Source organism: Gorilla gorilla, chromosome 2 (assembly GCF_029281585.2).
Source record: "Gorilla gorilla gorilla isolate KB3781 chromosome 2, NHGRI_mGorGor1-v2.1_pri, whole genome shotgun sequence".
NCBI lineage: Eukaryota > Metazoa > Chordata > Mammalia > Primates > Hominidae > Gorilla > Gorilla gorilla.
In genome coordinates, this window is record NC_086017.1 from 110,688,105 (window position 1) to 110,712,573 (window position 24,469).

Genomic DNA, 24,469 nt, shown 5'->3' on the forward strand with positions numbered 1-24,469 from the left:
AATTCCTTTATTTGTTCTCATTATTCCAGAGCTAGTTTAATACATTACTTTTTCTTCCTGATTTAATATGTTGATTACTAAGCAGAAAACTGCATACATCACACTCCTTTATTTATTTTTATATCTGCTCTCACAGCTAGACTTTAATAGCCTGGTTATGATTATATCCCATTTTATCTTTTAGCAATTCTTGTCTAATACATAATTTTAACTGTGTTGCGTTGATAGTAGCTGTGTTCATGGTTAAATAACCATGGATTTCTAGCAGTTTGCAGAGTAATTACATGGAATTTATTGGAAAGCTTCTTTATTTGAGATAAATTTTGGTAATCAGGCCTATAATTTATGTTTCCTTGCTTTCCTCCCTGCTTTTTCTATGGGACTTTTCACTGTTTAGTCTAAATTTTAAGAGCACTCATAAAAATAGCTGTGACCGGTCTTTTTTATTCTGTGTATGCTGCTTCCTTGTATTTCACAAGTCAAAGGTTTTCTAAAAATTACAGCTACAGCATACCATAGCCATAATGTAATGTACAATTCATTTGACTTGGTCAGCAAGATCAGTAGAACAGTAACACTTTTTTTGGCATCTGCTAGTTGAATATGAGTGTACATCTGTGTCTGCTTTATGTCCTTGTTACTGAAGATCCTGTCATCATCATTCAGATCCTTTAGAGAAACCATAAATGGGTCCAGACCCAGCAATTTGGGTTAATACTATTTTCCTTCATTGTGAAATAAGAATTAGGGCAGGAAGTTAAGAAGGAGGCTTTAGCTTGGTGTCAGAGGAATATATGGTAAAAATGGTATACTGTTAGTCATTACTCTTCATCACCTGAATGATTAATCTTACTAGGCCCCCCAGAGGTCAGGAGAAGTGAAATAAGATGCAAATAGTCAAATGACCCATTAATTATAAGGAGCTTGGTAGCTTTTAGCAGAGAATCAGGATTCTAAAAAGAGGTACTGAAATCCTCAAATTGAGCACAAGGACTGGAATTGAGGCAAATCTCACTCTTTTAAGAGCAGAAAAAGGAGCAAAGTAACTGAGAAAAAGGGTCTCTGAAAGGTGAGGTTCCAGAACCAGTAAAAGGCCAGTCTGAGGGTCCACAGGCACAGAACTTGGGTAGTTAGGCAGCTACAAGGAGAATATTTTCATCTTGAGAACAAAGGAGGTGCCCATGATTCTGGGCTAGAAAAGACACTGTCCATGCCGCTATGAAAGGGCCAGGTGGAGACTTGAAAAGATGCTCAGGCTAGACCTGGAAGAAGAAACTGGAACTGACAGGGGAGTGACAACAGGTACAGCACATGTAAATTTGTACCAGGATAATTACTGCCTAAATAATGTGTTTTGACTTCTGCAGTACTGTATTGTTAGGGAGCTTTCTAGTAAGAACCTTTGGACAATGGATGTTCATTTAATACCATGAATATTGTGCCTCTCCTATCACTCTTTTAATTTTTCTTATTAAAAATACCTACTCAAATGAAGTTTTCTTTATGCCGTTTACTCAGATGACATCTGTCAAGAAGGAGCTTTTAAAAAGTTAATTACTGTGAATACACTGCTGTGCTAGAGAGTCTACTCATTTTTCTCACTTTTCTTTTTGTTTTCCTCCCCCACCCCCTGCTCCCACCACCACTCTGAATTGGGGTTCTTGATTATTTAGAAAAGATCCCTTAAATCAAAGTTTCCTCTTTTCCATACTTTCCATTTTGATTGTTAATACACCCCCACCCTCCCAAAAAAAATTACCTGTCTTCCAACAGATTAAGACTTTAGGTCTTTGTCAGACTAACAGTTTCAGGTAGATGTCCCCTTAATCCTCCAAAGCCTACCTGGGCCTTCCACAGCCATGATGCCTTCCCCTGGCTGCCCTGTCCCTCTAGGGAGAAGTATCCAAAAAGCCACTCAGCATGTGATGCCTTGTATTATCACAGATGTGTGTGTATTCCTGAAAGTGCCTCCTGGTTCATGGCATACAGAGCTGCCTTTACACCTAGAATTGTGATGGTGCTCCTCCTGGGCTTGTCCTCAGGTTCCTAATGCTTTCATTGTTTATCATTGTCTCCATTCCTTCCTCCCACTCTCTGCAGTTGATTTTGTACTCTCTGTGATCTGCGTTCTTCTGTATCTTGTCTGTTTGCCCAAGGTAGCCTTCTTTAAGACAGGGATAATGTCTTCCCTACTGCCTGTTCCCTATTACCCCCAGCAAGAGATTGCAGTAAACAGTGCAGGTGGCAGAGGGCAGGTGGAATGACTGACAGCATGTACACTCTCCAGTACCGAAGCACCAATAGGAACGAGACAGTGGAAAACTATGAGAGGCAGGGCAGGGCAGTGCAGAGCGAGAAATTCAGACTCTGGAGTTCAGTTTTTGCAGCTGAATCCTGGCTTTCCAACTTCTGTCTAGTGTGACTGGAGCAAGCAATTTAACCTCCCTACAAGTCTCATTTTCTTCATCTGTAGAATGGGGATAATATTAGAGCCTCCCTCACAATAGGGTTGTTCTGAAGATTAATAAAAAACAATCCATACAAAAAGTCCTTATCATACTGCCTGGCACAATACATGTCCGTTCTTATTAGAAGTAGGATGGTGAGTACTAAAAGAGTAGGTTTTAGATGTTCTCACCACAAAAAAATGATAAGTATGTAAGGTAACAAATATGCTAATTAGCTTGATTTAGCCATTCCACAATATCTAGATATATAAAAACATCATGTTATAGGCCCTAAATATAGTTTTAATTTTCATTTAAAAAATCAAATCAAATAAAAATAAGTGCTACTTGCTTGCCACATTGGAAAAAAAAGTAGGACAGTGAGACAACACAGTGAGACAACATCAGTCACAATGAGCTGGCCTAAAGTAGGGGTCAGCTGGGGGAAGAATAGCACAAATCACATTGGAATGAAAGATATGACTACATAATGTTTATTGCGATCTATTTTAAGGCTTTTCATGGATCTTTTCAGCTATGCACATGGTTAGTCATAATGATTGTCATTTTAGGTCAGAGTTTCTCAGCCTTAGCATGGTTGACATTTTGGTTAATTCTTTGTTGTAGGGGCTGTCCTGTACACTGTAGGGTGTTTAGCAGCATCCCTGATCTCTACCTACTAAATGCCAGGAGTAACACAGTACCTCCAGCTCAGTTGTGACAACTACTGAATATCTCCAGACAACTACTGAATGTCTCCAGACATTGCAGAGAAATTGAGTCTGGTTGAGAAGTCACTATTTTAGGGCATAATTTTTGGGTAGACTGTTAGATTCTTTGTGTTCGTTGTCTCTGGCCTGTATAACTCTTCTTAATTGTCTGCTACTCAAATGTATTTGGGATCAGCCACTGTCTTCCATTTCTCTTTTGCTCACAGATCTACTCCATAGCTCTTCTGCCTTCCTGGAAGAGAATGATGCTGTGAATGTCCAATATCCGATGAAATGCCAGCACATCAAAATGGATGCTAATAGTTGACCTTCCCAAAGCCTCACTGATGCTCTGCTCATCTTACTCCTGCTCTTCATTTTTTGGATGTGAATGTGTACTTTGTCTGCTGGGTTTAGATACTCATAGACTTGGTCTACTTAGGCAGCGGTCCCCAACCTTTTTGGCACCAGGGACCAGTTTTGTCAAAGACAGTTTTTCCATGGACATGGGAGAGGGTGGTGGTGGTGGATGGTTTTGGGATGAAACTGTCCCACTCGGATCATCAGGCATTAGATTCTCATAAGGAGCATGCAACCTAGATCCCTCACCTGTGCAGTTCACAATAGGGTTCACACTCCTATGAGAACCTAATGCTGCTGCTGATCTAACAGGAGGCAGAGTTCAGGCAGTAATGCTGCCTCATCCCGCTGCTCACCTCCTGCTATGTGACGCAGTAATAGGCCTCAAACTGGTACTGGTCTTCGGCCCTGGGGTTGGGGACTCCTGTACTTGGGGACTCAAAGTCTGGGTGGGTTGACTGGGTTAGTACACTGTATATACTATTCCTGGGCTTGGTTTCCATAGTCAAAAATGTCAAGAAGACTATTAAGGATATTTTATAATTTTTTTGAGCTCTTCAGAAGAAAATACAAAGGCAGCAGATTGAAAGATACCCTAGTTGTCTGAGAAATAGGTCATTTGGGGTTTTCATATTGTTGGATAATTAATTTTTCAGTCTATTTTGTGTACTTTTAACTCTTTAAATTTCAATTATGGATTTTTAGATTAAATTAGTATTCCTAAATATTTGACACATATTTCAAAATGTGTGTATTAAAAGGTATACTAGGAACAGTCTTCTTCTTACCACATCGTTCATCTCCCCAACTGTAACCACTGATATTAGTTTCTCTTATGTACTTGTAGAGTTTCTTTATGAGTACATAAGCAAACATAAATAAAGATTCTTATGCTCTCCCCTTTTTACACAAAAGTAGCTTACAAACACTGTTCCTCAGCATCTTGTTTTTTGCAGCCAAACATTTCTTGGAGATCTTTCCATTGGATCAGTGTTCTTAAGCAGGAGCAGGAAAAGGGAATAAAAATAAACATGGTTGCTAAATACATCTTTACAACTTCATGCTAAAGAAATTAAACTTTGTAGGATCTATTTTTAATGGAATTAATATGTAGGAGGTATGGAAGACATATACTTTTGCCGTTTTGAAATTATTAAGATAGATTGTAACAGTAAGATTATTTGACTTATAACAACAGCTTGAGTGTTGTATATCTATCTTTATAATGTCTGTGTATAGCACATGCATTTATTTTCTTAAGTTGAAAAACTGAGGCCCAGGCAGATTAAATACTATGCAAGGCCATCATTATGGTGGCCCTGGAACTGGTACTAGAGTGTGAGACTTGGCTTATAAAGAGAAGGAAACAAGCATATTGAAGGTCTACTCTGTGCCACTAGATCTCACTTAATACTTATAGCAACTGTATGAGCTAAGTATTATTATTCTCATTTTGCAGATGGAGGAGAAACCAAAAAACTAAAATTTAGAGAGGTTAAATAATTTTCCAAACAGTACAGGTAACAGACCAGAATAAAAATTCACTGGCTGCGAAGTCTGTGTTCTTTCTACCTAACAATCAGGCTACATGCCGGAAACCCCAGACAAAAAATGTTGACCTCAGAAGAGTTTCCTCTTATCCCATACCATGTTTTTGGTGTTCATTTGTTCATTCCCATGCTTTCTGCTCCACCCACTTGGCTCCCTGACCCCTTCTACTGTTCTCCTCTTTGCTCACTCTGCTCCTCTGCCCACTCACCAGCTTCTTTGCTATTCCTCAAACAGAACACGGCATGGTGTGCTTTTGTGCTCGCTGTCTCCCCAGGAACCACTGGATTCCCCCTCACCTCATTAGTACCATCTGGCATACTATATTTTATGTATTTATTGATTACTGTCTCTCCTACTAGAATGTAAACTTCATGCAGGTAATGGTGTGTGTGTATGTGCGCACACACGCATCTAATTCAATGATTAGTCAATCATTGGTCTATTTTATTTAATACTATATTTCTGGTAGGGAATAGTACCTGGTACTTAATTGGTATTCAATAAATATTTGAACAAATACCTCTTCTATTTTTGAAATAGGTACCATATTTGAAAGCGTGGGTACAACTAAGCAATAGACATATAGTAGGCCCTCCTCTCTATAGTCTAGGAATAACAGCTAGTTGAACAATTTTTATATGCCGTGTACCGTGTTAGTCCTGCAAACAGTCATAGGAGGCAGGTATTACCGTCTTCTTATTTTACAAATAAGAACTGAGGCTCAAAAAAGTTAATTTGCCACAGGTCCTGGTGAGTAATTGGCAGAGCCAGGATGCCAGTGTAGTTTTTACTCCAAATCCTGTTTCTCACCCCATTACATACATCCACACTTCCTATCTCATATATTATATCTCATGAGCCATCCTCTCCAGTGAATTTGTGTGCTGTAATATTCTGCCTGTCAAAGATCCCAAATCACCACCACTAGCAATTCAGTATTGTGTCACAGTATTTCCTATAGGTTCATGGCTACTTTGAGCCTTGATCTTGAGACATTAGCAAATATTCTCTTAGTCATTATAATAATATAGCAAGTTTCGTCATTTGGCATAAATTCATAATTATTTTTGGATGGTTTAAAAAATTGTGACTTTGCCAGTAATAACATCTCATGTTCCCCAGAGGTGGTGGGTTTGTCATAAATACCATTTCCATAGAACATTTCAAGGAACCTAAAGTTCTTGGAAAATATTTTTAACAGGCAGCCATTTCTCTGACAGACTTCAAGGGCATAATACTATATATATATATATCTCCTTAGAAATATGTGTGTATGTATTTTATCTTATTAAGAATATTTATTTTTTTTTTATTGCTCACAATCCATTTATATTTCAATGATCCTTTTGTATTTTAGCCGATTAAAGAATCCAGGAATGGTCTTTAGAAAATCATTCCAATGTAGCTGTTAAATTTTGTTTTTAACCTCCATTAGTCCCTTTTTTCTCTTCCCAGGTCACAGGTTATTTTCACTCAGATATTGCACATGGGCATTTTGGAGGATTTAATATGATTCCTTCTCTTAACCCTTACTCTTCGTTGGGCTGCTTTTCTTTCCTTTATTCTCTCCTTTATTCTCTCCTTTGTAAAAAGCATGTATCCTTTTCCAGAACTTATTCTGAGCAAAAAGTTAAAACTTTTTTTAAGCCTGTGTTTTTTTTTTTTTAAGGCTTTCCTTTTTTATGTGGCTTTCTTACCTTAATTGTTGTTCAGTTCACCACATTTAATAAAAAGCCAAAGCAGGGGCCAGTCACGTACCAGAATGGATAAGTTCACTGGTTTTCACCTCCTTGTAGTCTGGCTGCCTACACAGAGGCAGTGGCTAAAGTGGTATGCTTGGGAAATCAAACGTTTCCTAACTTGTTAGTGGGAAATTCAAACTTCAGAAATTTAGAAACCACAACAACAGATGCCTGTGTTTTACTGTGACTACTGAAGTCACAGTTTGCCATAGAAACAGGATAGATAGCAGCCTGAAGAGTATAAAACGTGAAACATTTTGATCCTTAGAGGACTTTTTTGGCTCCTCCATTTTAGCTGTCATAAATCAGTAAACAAGGAGCAAGGAAAATAGGGAAATTTAATACATTTAAGAGTACTTAGAGGTTCAGGCAGTTAGAGGATGAGGGTTAATGTGTGGCTTGGCTTCCTGCTGAGTAAACAATTAAATCATGAGCCACAGTGAGCATCCTACTTCTACCTTTACCCACTCTTCCTAGTTCCTGAGGATGATTGGTTTATATCTCTTCCATGATTTTTGGAAAGTGAGAGTTTGGGCCATATGCCATCTCTAATTACAGACAGGTGGAAAAGTTTTATTCTGTAATCTGCTGGAACATGAATGACCATTTTTCTTGTGGTCTGTGTTTTGCTTGTCCTCTTGCATGCTTTGTACAAATTAAAATTATTTTGGTTATCTGAGCCTTGTTTAATTTTCCCTTGACTGTAAGTCCAGAGCATTTGGGTTATGTTTTCCTTTTCAGCAACTTCTGAATACTGAGAAGACAGAAAATGCATAAACAGTCTGATCATACTTCCTTTCCTGTAAGTTGGGTTCTTTTAAGATGAACATGTTCTAGAGGATATTAAGCTTGCATAGCAAGGAGTAATTCCATCAAAATATGACAGTGGTCAACAGCATATCTGCTAGAGGTGAGAGCAATGACTGTACCCCACTTCTCTTGGCCCTGGGTCTGCTGCTTATACTGTCCCTGAGCAGGAGTTTCACCCATTTAGTTTATCTGTGTGAGAAATGTTCTGTTCGTGGCAGTTAAAGAAATGGCTATAGTATACCTCGTGTATGTGCTATTTGAATACCATCCATTTTTGCCCTGACCATATCTTACCTTGTGATTTGAATTTTAAGAGAAGGCAAACTATCTCACGTTTTAGTAGCTGAAAAAAAGGTTTTTGAAAAAAGCTCTGGCTTCACTATTCATCGCTTTTTAAAGTTTACTAATTCACAGCTAAAAACAAAGAAAGCAGAACCCCAGGTATTAAACAATTGAAAAGCCACATATCTGATGGACAGGAAATGTTGGACCAAAATCTGCTAGTGACTTAACTATCTGACCTTACCTCATCTGCTTGTCACCTTAGCTGCAACATGGGAAGAGCAGTGCAATTTTGTCTCTAAGGTCTACAAAGCCTTTGGCAATCTCAAATCTCAGTTCCACAAAATAAATATTCCCAACAACCTTTAGAGTCCTTTCCTCCCTTCTTTCCTATATAACACTGTATACAAATTCACATGTCAAGAGATTTTATGGCTCATCAAGTCTCACTGGTTCAAAAGAATGGAAAACCGTAATTGGAATTCCATGGGATTCAGATTTATTTGAGTCTGTTGTAGTTCACAAGTTGTAAGTATGCTGTAAAAGCAAATAAGTACTTAAAATGTTATACTAAATTCAAAGTACAATTAAACTGAAAAATTAACACCTAGGCAAAAAGTATTTAGACTGTTAATTTCAAAAGAGACTCTTTATTGTTTGTGGCTAGGATCTGATATAAGCCATTTAGCCCAGGTTGTAAAGATTTGTCTTACAGATTTGTTTTTTGTGGGTGCATGGTAAAACAGGGAGATTCCAAACTAGCTTTTAAGCCTTTTGCAGTCACCAGCTCTCTTCGGTCCTTTACCTGCTCAGGAAGTTGTTTCTTACTTCAGATGAGTAAGACATTTTTAGGAAAGTTCTTGTGGGTTTCTCACAGGAGGGACTGCCTTGTAGCAGGGAAATCAAGGTAAAGGGTAACCTCTCCTTACAGAGTGGCTAAGGTTAGGCACGCTAGAGACAGATCTTCAACAAGCTTAATCCTTTACTCCACTTCACAGCTGGGTGTCTGATAACAGGAATTCTTCATGACTGCATCCTACAAAGGACCTCCTCTTTGGCCTGAGACAGCCCCCTATATGTCAGCCCAGCAGCACCAGATGATGAAGGAACATCATCCCTGTGGATAGACTAGCATAACCAGAAGAGTAACAGTATCTGCTATAGGTTTGGCACTGTGCCAACTGCTTCATCACGTTTAAGCTTCAGGTTAAGAAGTGATGTTACCTTAAGCTGCCTTCCTTTCTGCGTAAGTCCAGGTTGTTCTGAAGGCCAAATAATGGGTTTTTAAACTTACAGTTTGGGTGTTCTGATCTTGGCACAAGCCTTATTTGTCTTTTAACCTCAGGTTCTCCTTTCATAGTAGACTTCTGAAGAATAAGTCTGCCATCTTTTTTGGAATGCTGCATTCAGTCATCTCCATTTACATTTCAGTTCCCATCTTTTCCATGAATGTTTCTTAACTTGTCTAACCCTGGCTGATTTTCCTTTTCTAAGTCCCCACAGCCCTTACAGCTTTATTACCTAAATATTCTACATTATTTTGTACTGCTTTCTAATTTGTTTTAGTATATTACTTTTGCCATTAAGCCAACTGTAAGCTCCTTAAAGGAATGATACCTCTGTATCCCTCATATGGGTTGAACTCTGTACATACTTGACCAAATGATTGAGAGGTAAAAAGAACCACTTCCTAGGGGAGTATAACCATCCCTTAGGCTGAGTGGTACCTAAAGTTCTCAGAATTACTTGTTATTAGAATGGAAGAAGGACAAGTAGAGTTTTGTTCCTCTTGTTCTTGTCACTTCTGGAAGGAGAACCATTTAGTGAAGAGAAGAATTCACTTGGAGACAAATTTAATTAAAGTCCAGATGGGGGAAATTGGCCAGAGAATCTTAACTTTGCCTGTGATTCTTTGCATCTGTGTTCAGCCTAATGAATTTTATTGAACCGTAAAAAGAATTTTATGGGGCAGAGTTTGGGGGGAGATTAGTGGAGCCCCAAATCACTTGACAAAGTTACTCTCACTTTTATTTGAAAGCCTCAAGAATAATATGCGACTTCAAACATAATGTATTTATTTTAATAATATGAGTGTTTGAAAAGTAGATAATCTTCCTTTTAGCAGCAGTGGATTCATTTTCACAAAATTCCACAGAGTAATTCACTTCTTCTGCCATTCCCAATTAACAGACTAACAAGTTAAGACTAAGGGACTTCCACAGTATCTCACTGAATGGGTGTTTGTCTTCAGCAAGAAACCAGCAACTTTCTCATGTTCTCTCTAGACTCCTAGACCAGGCAACTCCTTCCTTTTCTTCAAATTAGGCAGACACTTAAGTCTTGCGAGCCCAAATGTGATGTTTTACATTCCACTTATGATCTCTGCTCAGAGATTTGTTTTTGTTTTGATTCACATAAAAAAGCATTTTAAAAAGAAAGAGAAAAACATATTTCACCTTTAAACTTTTGTTCCAGGACTGGTGGGCCATGAGACACAATAAATCTGGCAGATTTGCTTCTGTCAGGGCAGCCCATCTTAGAGGACTGACCTCAGCCTTGAGGCTGCTTTAGATACAGTGATTTGGAGCTCTCACAGGCCCAAGTGCTACAGCTATGTTCATCTTTTCTCCATTTACATGTGGACTCTTTCCCTCAAATTACCCTCATTTTCTTTAGCTAATTTGTCTCTGTAGTGATATAATCAGTAGCTTTTATTTTTATATTGTCTCTTCTCTACTTGATCAGAGTTCCCATGAGGATTATTGCTCATTATTCAATCTTTATTGAGTACTGAGAAATACTTGGGGTGGATGACATTGTTCCCTTTTTGTAATTTGTAGAAACCAAGGGAACAGGAGGCTCACCCAGTAAATGGATGGCAGAGCTAAGAAGAGTAGAACTCTGATTTATCCACCCATTATTCTTACTCTTTTAGTCTCACCGTTGAGACACTAACATTTATCCCTGTCAATTCAGTGTCACTATTCAGCAAGGTTGGCCATTGACTATATTCTGTTGAAGTTTTTATAAGCATTCTCCCACATTGTTTATCTTTACTTAGTTTTTATGTGTAGCTGATCTCTCCTATCTTCATTGCATTACCAGTCCATTAAAATAGAGCAGGGATGGGACCACAATTGAAGTTGTTGTCCAAGAGCTGCTAGTGATCTTAGTCCTTGTCATTAATGTGGTACCAGTCCATGCTAGTAGCTATAGCTGGGTTAGTGACATGGTATGGTGTGTGGTGAACTTAGTTGCTGGGCCTGTTTTCATGCCTTGTGCTTAGCTCAGTAAATGTTTGCTACTGCTGAGGAGAATTATAAGCCCTAGGCTAGCTTCACAGGTTGACATTGGAGTAACTTTGAAATTAAAGAAAAATCACTCTTCTGTAAAATCTGGGAGATACACTGGGTTACCCACAGAAACTTTGGAATGAAGTACATGCTTGGGAAAAGGCAGTCTGCTGCATGGCAAAGATAAGCCATTTGTGCCCCGTAAGTGCATCTTCCAGGCCTTCACCTGAGGCACAGAGATTAGAGAAATTCAGAGGAGTCCACCCTTCATTAACCACTGCACTGTGTTCTTCCATATTTTGCTTGAAGGCCATTCCATGCCCCTGGGTGACTCACCTGGTACTCCTTCACCAGGTATACAAAGTCTGATTTTATTGGGGAGGGAATTAAACTGAGGTAGATGAAGATGGGCAGAAAAGCATCTGACTTAGTCTGCCTATATAACATACACTGCCGTACAAAGCAGATTTCACTGCCTTGACTTAACCTGAGCCTAACTTGGTTTCTAGTTAAGTTCACTGCCTTGACTTAACCTGAGCCTAACTGGTTTCTGTAAGTCACTTCCATGTGGTTGCTTTAAGTAGTGGCTGAGATTTGTTTTCAGCTCCTAAACAAAATCTAGAAGAAGGGGCCCTCCACAGCCCACTGTTTGCAGAAACACTTTTTTTTTTTTGTATCAAATAAGCAGCTTCTAGGTTGTAATTTGTTCATATATTTATCCAACACCTTTTTTGTCCCAGCAACACACCTACTAATTGTACCTCGGTACTTTCCTAGGCACTGGAGGTAAAGCTGGTTGTAAAACTGACCCTGAAGGAGTTTATAGTCCAAGAGACAGATAATAAGCAAATAAATCATTAATGAGTAATTTAATGTCACATCACAGTGCACAGTTTGAAGGAAAATAAAGCAGGGTAAGTACCACCAGGAGCTTGTAGCCTTCATAGGTGACTTCCTCTGCAGTTTTGGGGGAGGTTGTTTTGAAGGCATTGAGTCACTTTGAATTTTGAAAGGGATCCTGCTAGCTGTGGACGTCTGAGGAGTGCAAAATGCTTAGCTGGAAGATACTAATAGAAGGTCATTTGTTAAGTTAGTGGTTCAGACCCATATGTCTTTGACCACAGAGTACACAGTCTTTCCAGGGCACCTCTCACCTTCCAAGTAGAGAGTGGGATTTGCCAGCCGGAGGACCTTTAAATACACTTATTTTTTATTTTCTCTTTCCTCCCTTTATCACCTCCCTTCTGTTGTTGTAGCCTGGTTAAATTGTATTGATTTTCACAATGCTTCCTTATCCTTTGCTTTTTTAGTGCTTATACTTAAGAACTTTGAACCTTTCTACTTTCCTTTTTTAATGGATTTTATATCTAAATTAACACCTACAGTACTGAGGCTTTTTCTGGGGCTTCTGTTCTCCTCTCTTCCTAGCACTAATTAAGGAAAAACTACTGGTGAGCTGTAGCCCAAGAATGCAGGGGGCCCTGGCCCTACCTCTGCATAGCTGTGTCTCTGGGGCAAGTCACACTGTGGACATCAGTTTCTTCTGTAAAGTGAGGCATTTGGATCAGATGACCTCCATTGCCCCTTCCAGCTGTAAAATTCTGTGGATATTCTGTGCCAGAACTCTGTGTGTGTGTGTGTGTGTGTGTGTGTGTGTGTGTGTGTGTGTGTGTGTGTGACTGTGGGGCCTGGGGTATCCCATTTTCCATATAGTCAAGTACCTTATCAAGGTACTTCTCAAATTCATAGTTGAATGTTTGCTGTTCTGATGTAATGTATGCTTTCTTTTGCTGATAATAACTGCTTTAGGCTAGAATAAGTAGTTATCATAAACAGACACAAGGAGTTGAGGTATGTCTGCATCCTGTCTGTCCCAATCATACACTTACCTATCTACTCCTCTACTTACCTCCCTACTGCTCCCCTGCCTGCCCCCTACAAACACATCATTCCCCAAGCTTGTTTAAAAAAAAATTCTATACTTAACAATTAATCATATTTTGGAGCCAGTAGAGCATAGAAATGTGAGGACAGTCAGACTGGAAAAAGAACACTGCTAATGTGTTCTTGTTCTTGGGCTCAGAATTAAAACTGCTCCTGTCCTATCTTAATCTGCTAAAGCATCTCAGAGAACAAGCATGAAGAGGGAGTGTTTCTCATATCTGAAAAAGAAACCAGGGACTTTCCTTGGTGAGGCTTCCCATCTTTGTTTGCCCAGCTTTCCCAGGCAGAGACGATGTTAGTGCAGATGAAGGTCAAGGAGAATCTCAACTCTTTTTTTTTTTTTAAAAAGGAGGGATGTGCAAAGGCTGATAAGTGTTGGTGATAATCTGCTAGGAATTAGTGTACCTAACAAAATGATTCAAAACATGAATGTCCTACCTCATATTAAGTAGAAAATGACCAGCCATAGGAGGTTCTAAAAGTCATTGCAGCACACTTTAAGCATAAATGACTGGGTTGGTGGCTAGAAAATGCTGTGGTGATGACAGCAGCAACCACAGAAATATTGCTTTGAAGGTTTGTGATGCTGGCTGCATATGCAGTGTCTCTTCATCTTTAAATCCTTATTTAAATATAATTTACAAAAACTAAACAATCAGTTTAAATTGAAGCTGAATTCATGGTCAAATACAAATTAAATGGACCTTAAAATCATTTAAAATTAATATGTCCAACAGATAAGGTAGGGTGTATTAGATTTTTCAAAGATGACAGGCTCTGTGAACAACAGATGGGGCCATTTCAGTTCCTGAAGCAGGTTGAGACCAATATTGCTTTACATCCACAATATCCAGTCTTTTATAAACAGTTCTCTTCTTGCCCCTCTTCCTTTTTCCTTTAGATAGGAGGGGCTGTATGTTTTTTTTCTATTCACCTTGTAAAATGTTCACTTTGCTCTGAAGCACTAGACATGGACAGAACGTGACCTAAGAAGAATTATTGGAATCTTATTCTTCCTCCTACATTTTCAGTTTTTTTTCTTAAATCTCAAAATCCATTTATTACCAAAGGCACTTTTTTGGAGGGGAAATTACAGCAGAGAACCCTTAAACAAAATTTACAGCCTTTTGAGAAGGCAAATTAATGGGAACTGCAAGAGAACTGGAAAATTAAGTCAAGGCTTGATTTGTGTTTTCATACTGGCTGTTACTATAGTCTCCATCACAGCATTAGGAAAATAGCACAAAAATACCAGGGCTTAACAGTTAAGGTTAATCACCACAAAAGTGCAAATGAACTTACTAAGCATAAAATTATTATGTGCTTTATTTGGAAGTGTAGAAATTCACATTCATTCTATCAAAAACATTTTTCCATCATACAGATTGTCCCAAGGACTAAGAAATTGCTCATCCAAAGAGCCCAGTGTGAGATAGGGTATCCATGATAAGTCATACTTAGCTTTCAGTTTTAAAAGAGGTCTTAATATGTGATTGTTCTTTGAACCATGCTTTAAAGTTAATAAATGGGAAAAAGTGTGGAATATTAAAGAGTGTTATTTTTAAATTTTAAAAAATCGATGCTTGCCTGCTTTAAAAAAATAAAAGGCAGACACTGGGAAACACAGCTATTAGAGTTTTGATGGAAGTTATGATTTTCAACAGTTGAGTTGTAGTTTATGGTACAGATGGTACTCTGGGTATACCTGAAACAATAATTGATGGTTTCTGTTTGTCTCTTCCTCTATTAGATTCAGAAGAGCAGAATATCTTTTTTCCAGAGCAGGAATTTTTCAGTTTCCAATTACTGCTTATATCAGATAAACAACTCTTCCATTGCATATTCTGTACTTCTCCACAGTGACATGGGTGTTGGCCCCACTCTTCTCATTATGGTGGGCTTCCCTAGGTTTGAAATAATAGTTTGTGGAAAATCCTACTTCTCAGTACTAACCTGCAGTTTATATAGCCTATCCTCAGGCCAAATAACATATAATTTTTCTTTTAAAATATGAAAACCAAAGTCTTGCATTGCTCCAGACAAAATTAGCAAAAACAAAAAAACTCCTATGAGGCAAAAATGATAGGCACCAATGTCATATACTTTTAAAAACCCTCCAACAGAAATTATTAGAAATATACAGATATAACCCACATTTTGAGTATTTTTTAAATGCTGTGTTTCAATGATAAAATCTGGGATCTGACATTGTCTTCTGACAATTAAATATAAAAACATGAGTTTGTAACACACACGTACACCTCAGTGGTTATAGTGCTCTGCTCCTCTGTTAAACTTTTACTGTACCTCCAAACAGTTATCTTATATGGTCATTTTAGTGCCAACTAAAATGCCAGCATTTTAAAATCTCAGAGTAAATATAAATGGCAGCCTATGAATTCTGAGTTTGAATTGTATATACTTATAAAACATAGAGACTGTTTTAAAAGGGACAATTCTGTCACATAGTTGTTAAAGTTTTATTTTACAATATATGTTTAGACCAGATAAGGATTGAATGATGAATCAATTTTTCATCTCCTATTCCAGTGTTCTAAAGTTGACATAACCTTTTATTTTTAATTCCTACGTTGACTTTTAGTTGGAAAAAATGAAGTAAAATATTATGGAGATTTTTCTGCCAAGTGTTCAGTTATCATACTGTAAGATTCATTGGTAGCAATAGCCTCTTCAGGATTTAGATGTAACTAATTATGGTTTAAAATGTTACTGATTAATACAGTTACTCTATAAGTTTTACCTTTTAAATTGGCATTTTTTACATAATATACTACTATCCAAAATATTACTCTAGAAATGATAGCTGTAAGTGAGGTTTGTCATTTTTCCAATGCCTGGACTTGAAGCAGAAAGAACTCAAAACTATGATAGTTACTTCCTTGTGCAAATTGACATATGCTTTTACGACAAAATAGCGTTTGTACGATTTTTTGAAGCTTAAAAAGATTTTACTTTTTAAGTTAGATTCGTCTTAATTCCAAGATGTATTCCTAACAGTGTTTTTCTAGTCGTTTATATTAACATTTACAAAAAGAGGGGAAAACCTGGCACTAACAAATTTTCGCATTCTGCTCATGTAAGACAAGCGAGTTTGAGTCCGGAGGAGAGATAGGGTTGCTGCAGTACAATATAGTCTCCCCCACCCTTTCCCCAAAGATTTCTCAGTATGGGCAGGATTCAATGTGTAGCTCACTTGGAAAGCGTAGGTAATACAGTCAGCTCCCACCTCTCAACATTTAAAATTAAATCTCTAATCTGTTTTCTCCGCCAAAGAAAACTTTTACTTTCAAGTTTTGTGTGAGTTGGAAACGGTTTTGAACCTAGAATTCATTGGATGCGCTTTGCGAAACCTGTCTGCAGTTTGTGATGCTGAGATAACTTTAACAGCCACCCACAGACTTGCTACCTGGCTGTCTGACAGCAGTGCCCCTTGGTGGAGCGGAGTTGCTCTCCCGGGCTTACCTGAGCTGCCTGCGCCGGGGCCGGGCGGGGGCCGGGCCGGGGCCGCTGTAGTGCCGCGCTGCGAGCCGGCTGTGCGCGCTCCGGGAGTCGCCCGAACAATGCGAGCGGGGCGCTGAGCGCGCCCGGCCTATGGGCGTTACGTCACTGTTCTGCCTTATAAGGCGCTCCGCGTGTGCGGCGCTGTCGGCGGGGGCGCCGGTGACCGCGAGACCCTCGGCCGCGGCGGCGGCGTAGCCACACACCCCAGCTCCCGCGGATGTTCCGGCCGTGTGAACCGACCGTGGTTCCCGGCTCCCAGCGGAGGGAATGAGTGGTGGGCCGGTGGGCTGGGGACGCCGGCGCCCTCCTGTCGGGCTAACAAAGTCATTGGGAGGCAGGGTCGATACGCTTGTAACTTTTTTCCCTCTGGGTCTCTAAAGCTGTTGTTGCTTCAGGGACTTCAGTACACATCCTGTTATTCTTATGTAAACTTTTGTAAATTCATTATACTTTTTATTTTTGGTTGCTGGGGGTAGGCGGGAGAGGGAAAGGAGAAGTCTGGGGTTTTGTGGAGACATCTCTGGGGGTGATTTAGACTTCAAACCTTCTCTTTCCTCTTTGTAATGAGTAGGGGTCCTCAGAGGATAGTGTTTTATTTCCTGATGATGTAACTACCAAACAATTCTTCAAGTGATGATGGAAAGGCCAGATGAAATCTTATTTTTTTCAGTGTTTTTCCTGAAAGAACTTCCTCTTTCCCCATTTCTGCATGCCTGTGTTTTAACGAAAGCAGTTAAAACTATCATTTTTTGGCAGGGAAAAAATTTTTAAAGAAATTAAATGTTTTGTGCTGTACTTTCAAGACAATGTATAACATTAGAACTTTAGAGCCAGTTTTAATGTTTGTTCTCTTCTACCGGCAAACAAAATAAAACCAAAAATAACCATGTGAAGAAAAAAGAAATTAGCTAAATGTGATTGAATTAAGAATATTATCCTCTAGTATGGGGTAGATTTACTTGTACAAATCCTACTTCTTGTGAATGAGAATTCACCTCTAAATTATAAGAGAAGTCATACCTAAAGTTCTAGCCCAACTATATGAATCTGCTAAATAAATTAGGGACGTGGCATTCTTATTTGCAAGCTTCAGATGAGTAATTTTAGTAGGTTGAGTCCTTTTAAAACCTCTTTTAAAATTACATTAAAATAGGATTGCTTCCTATTATGATGTACATATGTCTGTAGAATTATTGTTTCCATATGTTTTGTCAAACAAGAATGACGAAAATAGTCTGCTCGCTTCATTTTCTTAGTGTGGAGTGGAGAAAGGATGTTTGCAGAATTGTTAGTGGAAATTGTGTGGAATAAAGATGCAGGGCACAACATTAAATATATGTCCTCTTCACTAAATTGGGAGTTCACTTTATCATTATTATAGATCACTCTAAGTACCTACTGAGAAACCTAAAGTAAACTCACTCTTGTTTTTCATATACAGTATACTATTTTAAGAGATGTGAATTACACATACTCTTCAGCCGAACTTAAAATTTAATATTTGATTTGCAATTGTGTACTAACATTTTGGAGGTTGAGTTTGTTAGTTTTGTTGGTTTTAACTCTTCTGCCCTATACTTGTGAATTGCATTGTAATCTTTTTAGTCTCCTGTGCTTACCTCATACTTATTAAATATCCTTTTTGAGATTTTTATGCTGCATTTTTTATTACAAATGAGATTAAATGACTTTTATGAAAGTTGTATGATGCATAAACACCTGAATCTCAGCCCCAAACTGATAGTATACTTTTACCCCAAAGCTAACAGTTCTGTAGCTTGTTTTGCATCTTTTTCCCTCTGATAGGCAAATACGTTTCCTAACATTTAACACTACCATTTGTTTCTTTCTCACATATCCATACTCAAGTTTTGCATTTATTTTCATTCTTTTGACTTGCTGGTTCCCATGAAATATGTTAGTATTATTTCCTCCTTTTCTTTAGCTATATTCTGAAGAATAGAGGAAAGAGGGTTAGGGCTTCTACTACTTGTACGCCCTTGCCTGGTACACTACTTGCCTGGTTACATTACTAATGTGTTACTCCTGAAACATCAGTCTCTTGACCCAGCTATGACTCAGCTTTCCAAATGAGGTCATAGTTATGTGACCACTGTCTTCAGGAACCAATATTAATAGCCCTCATTTGTTGAGCTTTTAGATCATACCTACCACCATACTTAGTGCTCTACAAGCATTTCATCATTTAATCTTCACAACACATTTTGATGTGATATGATCCATTCTTTTCAGATAAAGACATTTAGAAGGCTAAAGTGGCTTGACCAAGGTCACACCGCTACTAAAGTAATGATACAGGGATTTAAAGCAATGTTTACATATATAGCCTTCTACATATATAGTCTTACATATATAGCCTTCTTCTACATAAATAGTCTTGTCTTCCCTTAATAGTTTGCTCAGAATCTCTCAGAGGTATGTTTGGTAAACGAGTGTTCAGATTTAACTGAGAAGTTTCTCTTTATTTTCTAGACTGAATCTTGAACTGGGAAAGCCAAGACTCATCCTCTTTTTTGTGGATTTGTGGATTTACTGACAGTTTTCTGGAAGGTGGCAGCAACGTATCTTGTTCTAGTAAAATTAGAATATCATCACCATTTCACTTCAAATGAAAGTCAAGGGTTTTGAGGGAGCAGGACCTTTAACTGATACAAGAGTACCCTGGGTGGTGTATTGCAAACTCCAACCAGCTGTTGGCATTGTGCGCCATTGGCCACATAAGTAGATGAGTAGACTTTTATTTCCTTCCCTCTTTCAACCAAAATTCTTTCTGAGATGCAATTTTTATTCTCTTGGTTTCTGAAATTTCCTTCATTTGTGAAATTCTCTTGGTTTCATTTGTGAAAATAGTAGAGTTATGATCACTGTGCCTCAAAATTGGATGAGAGAGTTTTACTTCCTAGCCTTGTTCTGTCCAATTACTTGTGTGACTTTCTTTTCATTTTTTAATCAGGAATTTCCTACAAATAAGCATACCTAGACACCAAGGTCCTTTCTACAATTAGTAATCTGAGTTTATGATCTAAATCAGCACTAGCTTTAAACTGTTATTTAGAAATGATACAAAGAAATTTTTCTACCAAGTTCATTGCTTTCTAATGCGGGAGAAGGGGTTTGTAGGTAACAAGGCAAGAAACAAGGAGATACCAACTAGATTTAGCCATATTATATTATGTCAAAGACAGCTTAATATCACCAGTTTCCCTGGTTCGAGCTAATTGTCAGGAGGCCATGACAATGACCACATTAACAGGTGTTGTTAGTGAAGTCAGTTGCTACTGACCATAATTACATCATCATTATTTAACTTTTAAAAAATACCATTAATATACTGCTAATCACATCAAGCCAGTTCCTCTTTTTGAAGTAACTGCTCTTACTTTCTTTCATGTCTTCTCTCCCTGCCTTTGTTTCTTCTTTTGACTGGTCATGTCTTTCAGTCATCCAAGTATAGTAAGTGCCAAAGAAGCAGTAATTAATAGGATGTTTCTTGCAGCTACCCAAAATTTTCGCTGCTGGTCCTTTGGTCATTTAAGCAGTTGGTACGCTCTGCTCCCTAGGAGCTCTGCTTTGAGCTATGAGATGGTAGTGCTAACTTTGTATATGACATGTTTGCTTCTTTGCCTCTGTGAGATAGTATATATGGAAACACTGTCATGTACAAAGAAAAACAGCAAGACCTGTATAAGACCTGGTCTTATGGACCTGGTCCTGTATAAGAAGCTGAACAGAGTGGGAACAGACCCAGGATTGCATAGGGAGAGGTATAGCTCCATGGTCCTGCATTGCTTCAGACTACAGTTGGATTGGCCAGAATATGAGCTTTCGGTGTTTATTCCACCCCACGCTACCTTCTACCACCTTACCCACAGCCTTCTTGCAAAGCAGCTTTGCCACTCAGCACTGGATAACCTTGCCATGGATCCGATCCTGTGCTTGTCCCTTCTCCTCTGCTGCTACACAACTTAGGACGAAGGCTGAAGGGACCTGTAGGCAACTGTGAATGTGGAGCCAAAGGGGATGTCTGTGGTAAAAGCACCTTCTCTCCATGCCCTAGACAATCATTTTTCTAATCAACCTCATTTCTTCACTCTTCTTTCACTCTTCTTTCCGTTCTTTGGGTGCCACCTGTCTGGCTCTGTACATGTAGATACCCACATGAAATATACCATATCTCCGCACTTAAACTGTACTTTAAGAGCCTTTAACCAGCAGACCTTAATATACGTATAAACTGCAGTAACTGAATATACATATGAACTGCAGGTCTATATATATGGACCCTCTTTACTTTTATCTGTAGCCTGAATCTCTGGTCCCAGGCCTATATATAGTCCGCAGAGTTTCCAGAAGGCTTCCAATTATTCTGCTCATACTTCAGCTGACTATGACTCTAGAACAGTGACATATGTACCTTGAGAACTGATTACAGTAGTAGTGTCCATGTGATGCTAGGGAATGGGAAGTCCTTTGTTATTAAGACATTAAAATGATGATATTTTGTGGTTTTAAAATTAATTTAAAATTTTTTGTTTTAAAATTAATTTTAAATTTTTTTTATTTTAAAATTAATAGGCACCCTTCATAATTTGGAAAATGCATAAAAGTAAAAAATTTTACATGTAGTCCTACCACATGAATACTGCCAACTATTAACAATTCAATGTACTGTGTTTCTTTTAGTCTTTTTCTAAGCATTTGTAAAGCATCATTTTCATAGTGTGGATGGACCCTGTATGTGTATGTATATGTGTATGTGTATTATGTTTCTTTTTGCCTTTATTATATATTTCTGAATCATGTTAGTGGCTTTTCTGTAGACATTGGGCTATTTAAAAGCACATGTTTACATATTCTCCCTAGCATTGGTGGTCACAAAGCCAACCACTGCCAGTTGGCCCCCTAACATTGCCACAGTCTTGTTCCTCATCAAACAAAGCAAGGAAGTCTATTTAATAAGGAATCATCTGTTGGTAAGAGACTTCCTACCCTTGGTTTACAGGGGATGCCATAAGTTGGCTATGGACTCTAGTGAGCATACTAGTAGGTGAGTAGAATGACTTAGAGAGAATGAAGAATTGGTAATGTGATGCCACCATAAGATTATTAAATGGGAAGCAGGAAAAGTCTGTTACTTAGGTCCAGTCCATTTGCTTATTTATTCCTACAAACATTTTGTGTTTCCTTGGTAACTAATAATAGTTTTGAGAAAATGTTGAACTCACAAGTATTACTGCAGAAGTGAAAAAAAACCCTCAAATCACAGAAATTAGAGACGGAAAAGACCTATTAGGTCATCTTCCCTGTCCCTTGCCAGTACAGATTGTTCTCAGTGCTTTGTTCAGTCCATTTTTTAAAGGGACCTTGTCATATAATTTGTAGCCCATCTCTCTCTCTCTTTTTTTTTTTTTTTTGAGACACAGTCTCACTCTGTTGCCCAGATTGGAGTGCAGTAGTGCAAGCTCGGCTCACTGCAACCTCTGACTCCTGGGTTCAAACAGTTCTTCTGCCTCAGCCTCCCTAGTAGCTGGGATTATACATGTGTGCTACCACGCCTGGCTAATTTTTGTATTTTTAGTAAAGACAGGGTTTCACCATGTTGGCCAGGCTGGTCTCGAACTCCTGACTTCAGGTGATCTGCCCGCCTCGGCCTTCCAAAGTGCTGGGATTATAGGCGTGAGCCACCGTGACTGACCCATTTCTTTTTTAAGTAATACATTTTTAAAGAAACCACTGACAGATTTTCCCATGTAGATGTGGAGCTTGATTTCAGGGTAAGTATTTGCAGAGAAAGATCTGTGGATTCAAAGTACAATTGAACAAGTTTTGTTAGTTTGAAGTCATTGGAATAGTTTAGGATGTCTTTGGAATAGTTGACCAACTAAGAGTAGAACAGTTAGGTAAATTGGATTTATATGTTTTCTTTTATCTTTGGAACTCAAATAGAGCAATTCCTGAGCATAAATTTTAATTATAAACTTCAAGACTCATTGAAATGGTCCTAGAAAGCCTGAGAAAATAAAGCATCCAGGAAGTAAAAAAATAAGAGTAAAACTGTTTCTTCTAAGATTATTTTTATGAAAATTACATTTTAAAATGTCCCTTTCGGTTCCAAATTCTGCTTTGTCCATTATTTACATAGTCAATTGCTTGATATGAAGGTGGCTTCTAATTGTAAAATCCTTTCCTTTTGTCTGGCAACTTCTTCCAGACTCTAGAAGGACAAAATAAAACTGTCTCATATAAGCAGTCAGTAGTGGTGGTAAGACTAAATCTTCCACTTCCTCATATAATGGCTGGAAATGTATTCACTGAGAAAAATGGACAAATTAAGAGTAAAAGGTGTGCTTAGAGTTTTATTAAGAAGAATGATCCTTTCATAAAATCATATTTTAGGGTATAAGAGGCCTTAGAAAACATCTGATCTTCTTATTGCCACTTTCTGTTCCCCATTTTTAAATAGATGAGATAACTGGAGCTCAGAGAGGTTAAGGGACTTGCCCCAAGGTCACACAGTAAATTGGTGACCCAGTCACTGTGTTTTCTGGGACTGAATGTTTCTTTTGGGAAACATGAAAAAATGGCACAAACAGTGTGATTAGTATCTGAAATCCCAATTAATAATAGAGTAATTTACCTAGCTTATACTAACTTGCAAAACTAATTTGGAACATTAATGAGCTAGTTATCTACTTTATGGATTAGAAATGTTTTCTTTTGTTGCATTTGTTTTAAATTGGAGATTTATAGAGTGCTGCTTATCATCTCAGGCCACTAAGATTGGCCACATGTCAAAACCCTAATGGAGATGTCTGAACTTTTAGTATAAATTTCTATGTTATCATGTAACACCATTATCTTGCATGCTTGCCAATTGGGGGTTCTGTACATGAGAAATTCTATTATAATTTATGTCACTAAGCATCCAGTCTACATCATAAAATGCAGGTTTGGAAGATATGTCAAAAGTCTTGTGTCTATGCTTGGATTGAATTCTCTCTCAAAACTTCAATGTTTTATCCAAGAATTGGTACATGCACAGTCTAGTTGTCATTAATCAGTGCCGAACAGCTCCAGAGATTTTTTACTTCCCCAGCAAGTCCATTCCGTTCCAAACTGAGAACTGGCTGCTTCTAACTTCCACTCATTGTTCTTCATCTTTCCATGACACCATGTTGAATAAATGCATTGCTTTGACATAAAAGTCTTTTAAATATTTGAAAAGTTTGTCTTGAGTCTTCAGTTATTCCTATATTATATCATTTTAGTCTTTTCACACCGTGTCCAAAAGGTTGGTGCTTAGAATGAACAGGTTATTTCATCATGATTATTTCAGCATTATCAGAGTAATCCTCCCCTTTTACAGGCTATGTGAATGTGTGTGTTGGCTGGGGGGTGTTGTATAAACAGATTTTCTTACCATTTTAGACAACCATATCACACTGTTGAGTCAAAGAGCTTACTGATCATCAGTCTTCTAATGAACAACCGCACACCCAAATGTTGTCATCATGTACTGCTTCTGTGATAATCTAGGATAATCACTTCTATACTGGTTTTGTTTGTATGACTTCATTGTTATAATAATAACAAAAACAATAATAGGTGACACATTTAATGTTTAATTGATGTCAGACACTACATGCTTTACAAATAGTAACAACTTTAATCCACATAATAACCCTATGGGATAGATAACTGAGGAACAGAGAGGTTAGGTAATTTGTCTAAGATCACAGAGCTAGGGAATGACGGCACCAGAGTTTGAACTGCATACTGACTCCAGC

General features: G+C 38.2%; 2 protein-coding genes across 6 annotated transcripts in view; one reads left to right on the top strand and one right to left on the bottom strand.

The window, feature by feature from the left end:
* FILIP1L (filamin A interacting protein 1 like) overlaps positions 1 to 22,130 on the bottom strand; it is a 57,719-nt gene extending 35,589 nt beyond the window's left edge. The window contains exons 1-3 of one of the 5 annotated variants that reach the window (XR_010132677.1): positions 16,623 to 22,130; positions 4,441 to 4,512; positions 2,783 to 3,410 (exon numbers count right to left, since the gene is read on the bottom strand). Coding sequence is in view for 2 of the 5 variants with exons in the window: in XM_031009311.3 (XP_030865171.3) it covers positions 4,441 to 4,481 (41 nt within the window). In the remaining 3 variants the exon portion in view is untranslated. The other 4 variants (XR_010132678.1, XM_031009311.3, XM_063703506.1 and 1 more) reach the window with 4 other exon arrangements.
* CMSS1 (cms1 ribosomal small subunit homolog) overlaps positions 1 to 24,469 on the top strand; it is a 362,036-nt gene that overhangs the window by 42,088 nt on the left and 295,479 nt on the right. The gene's annotated exons all lie outside the window — the stretch shown is intronic.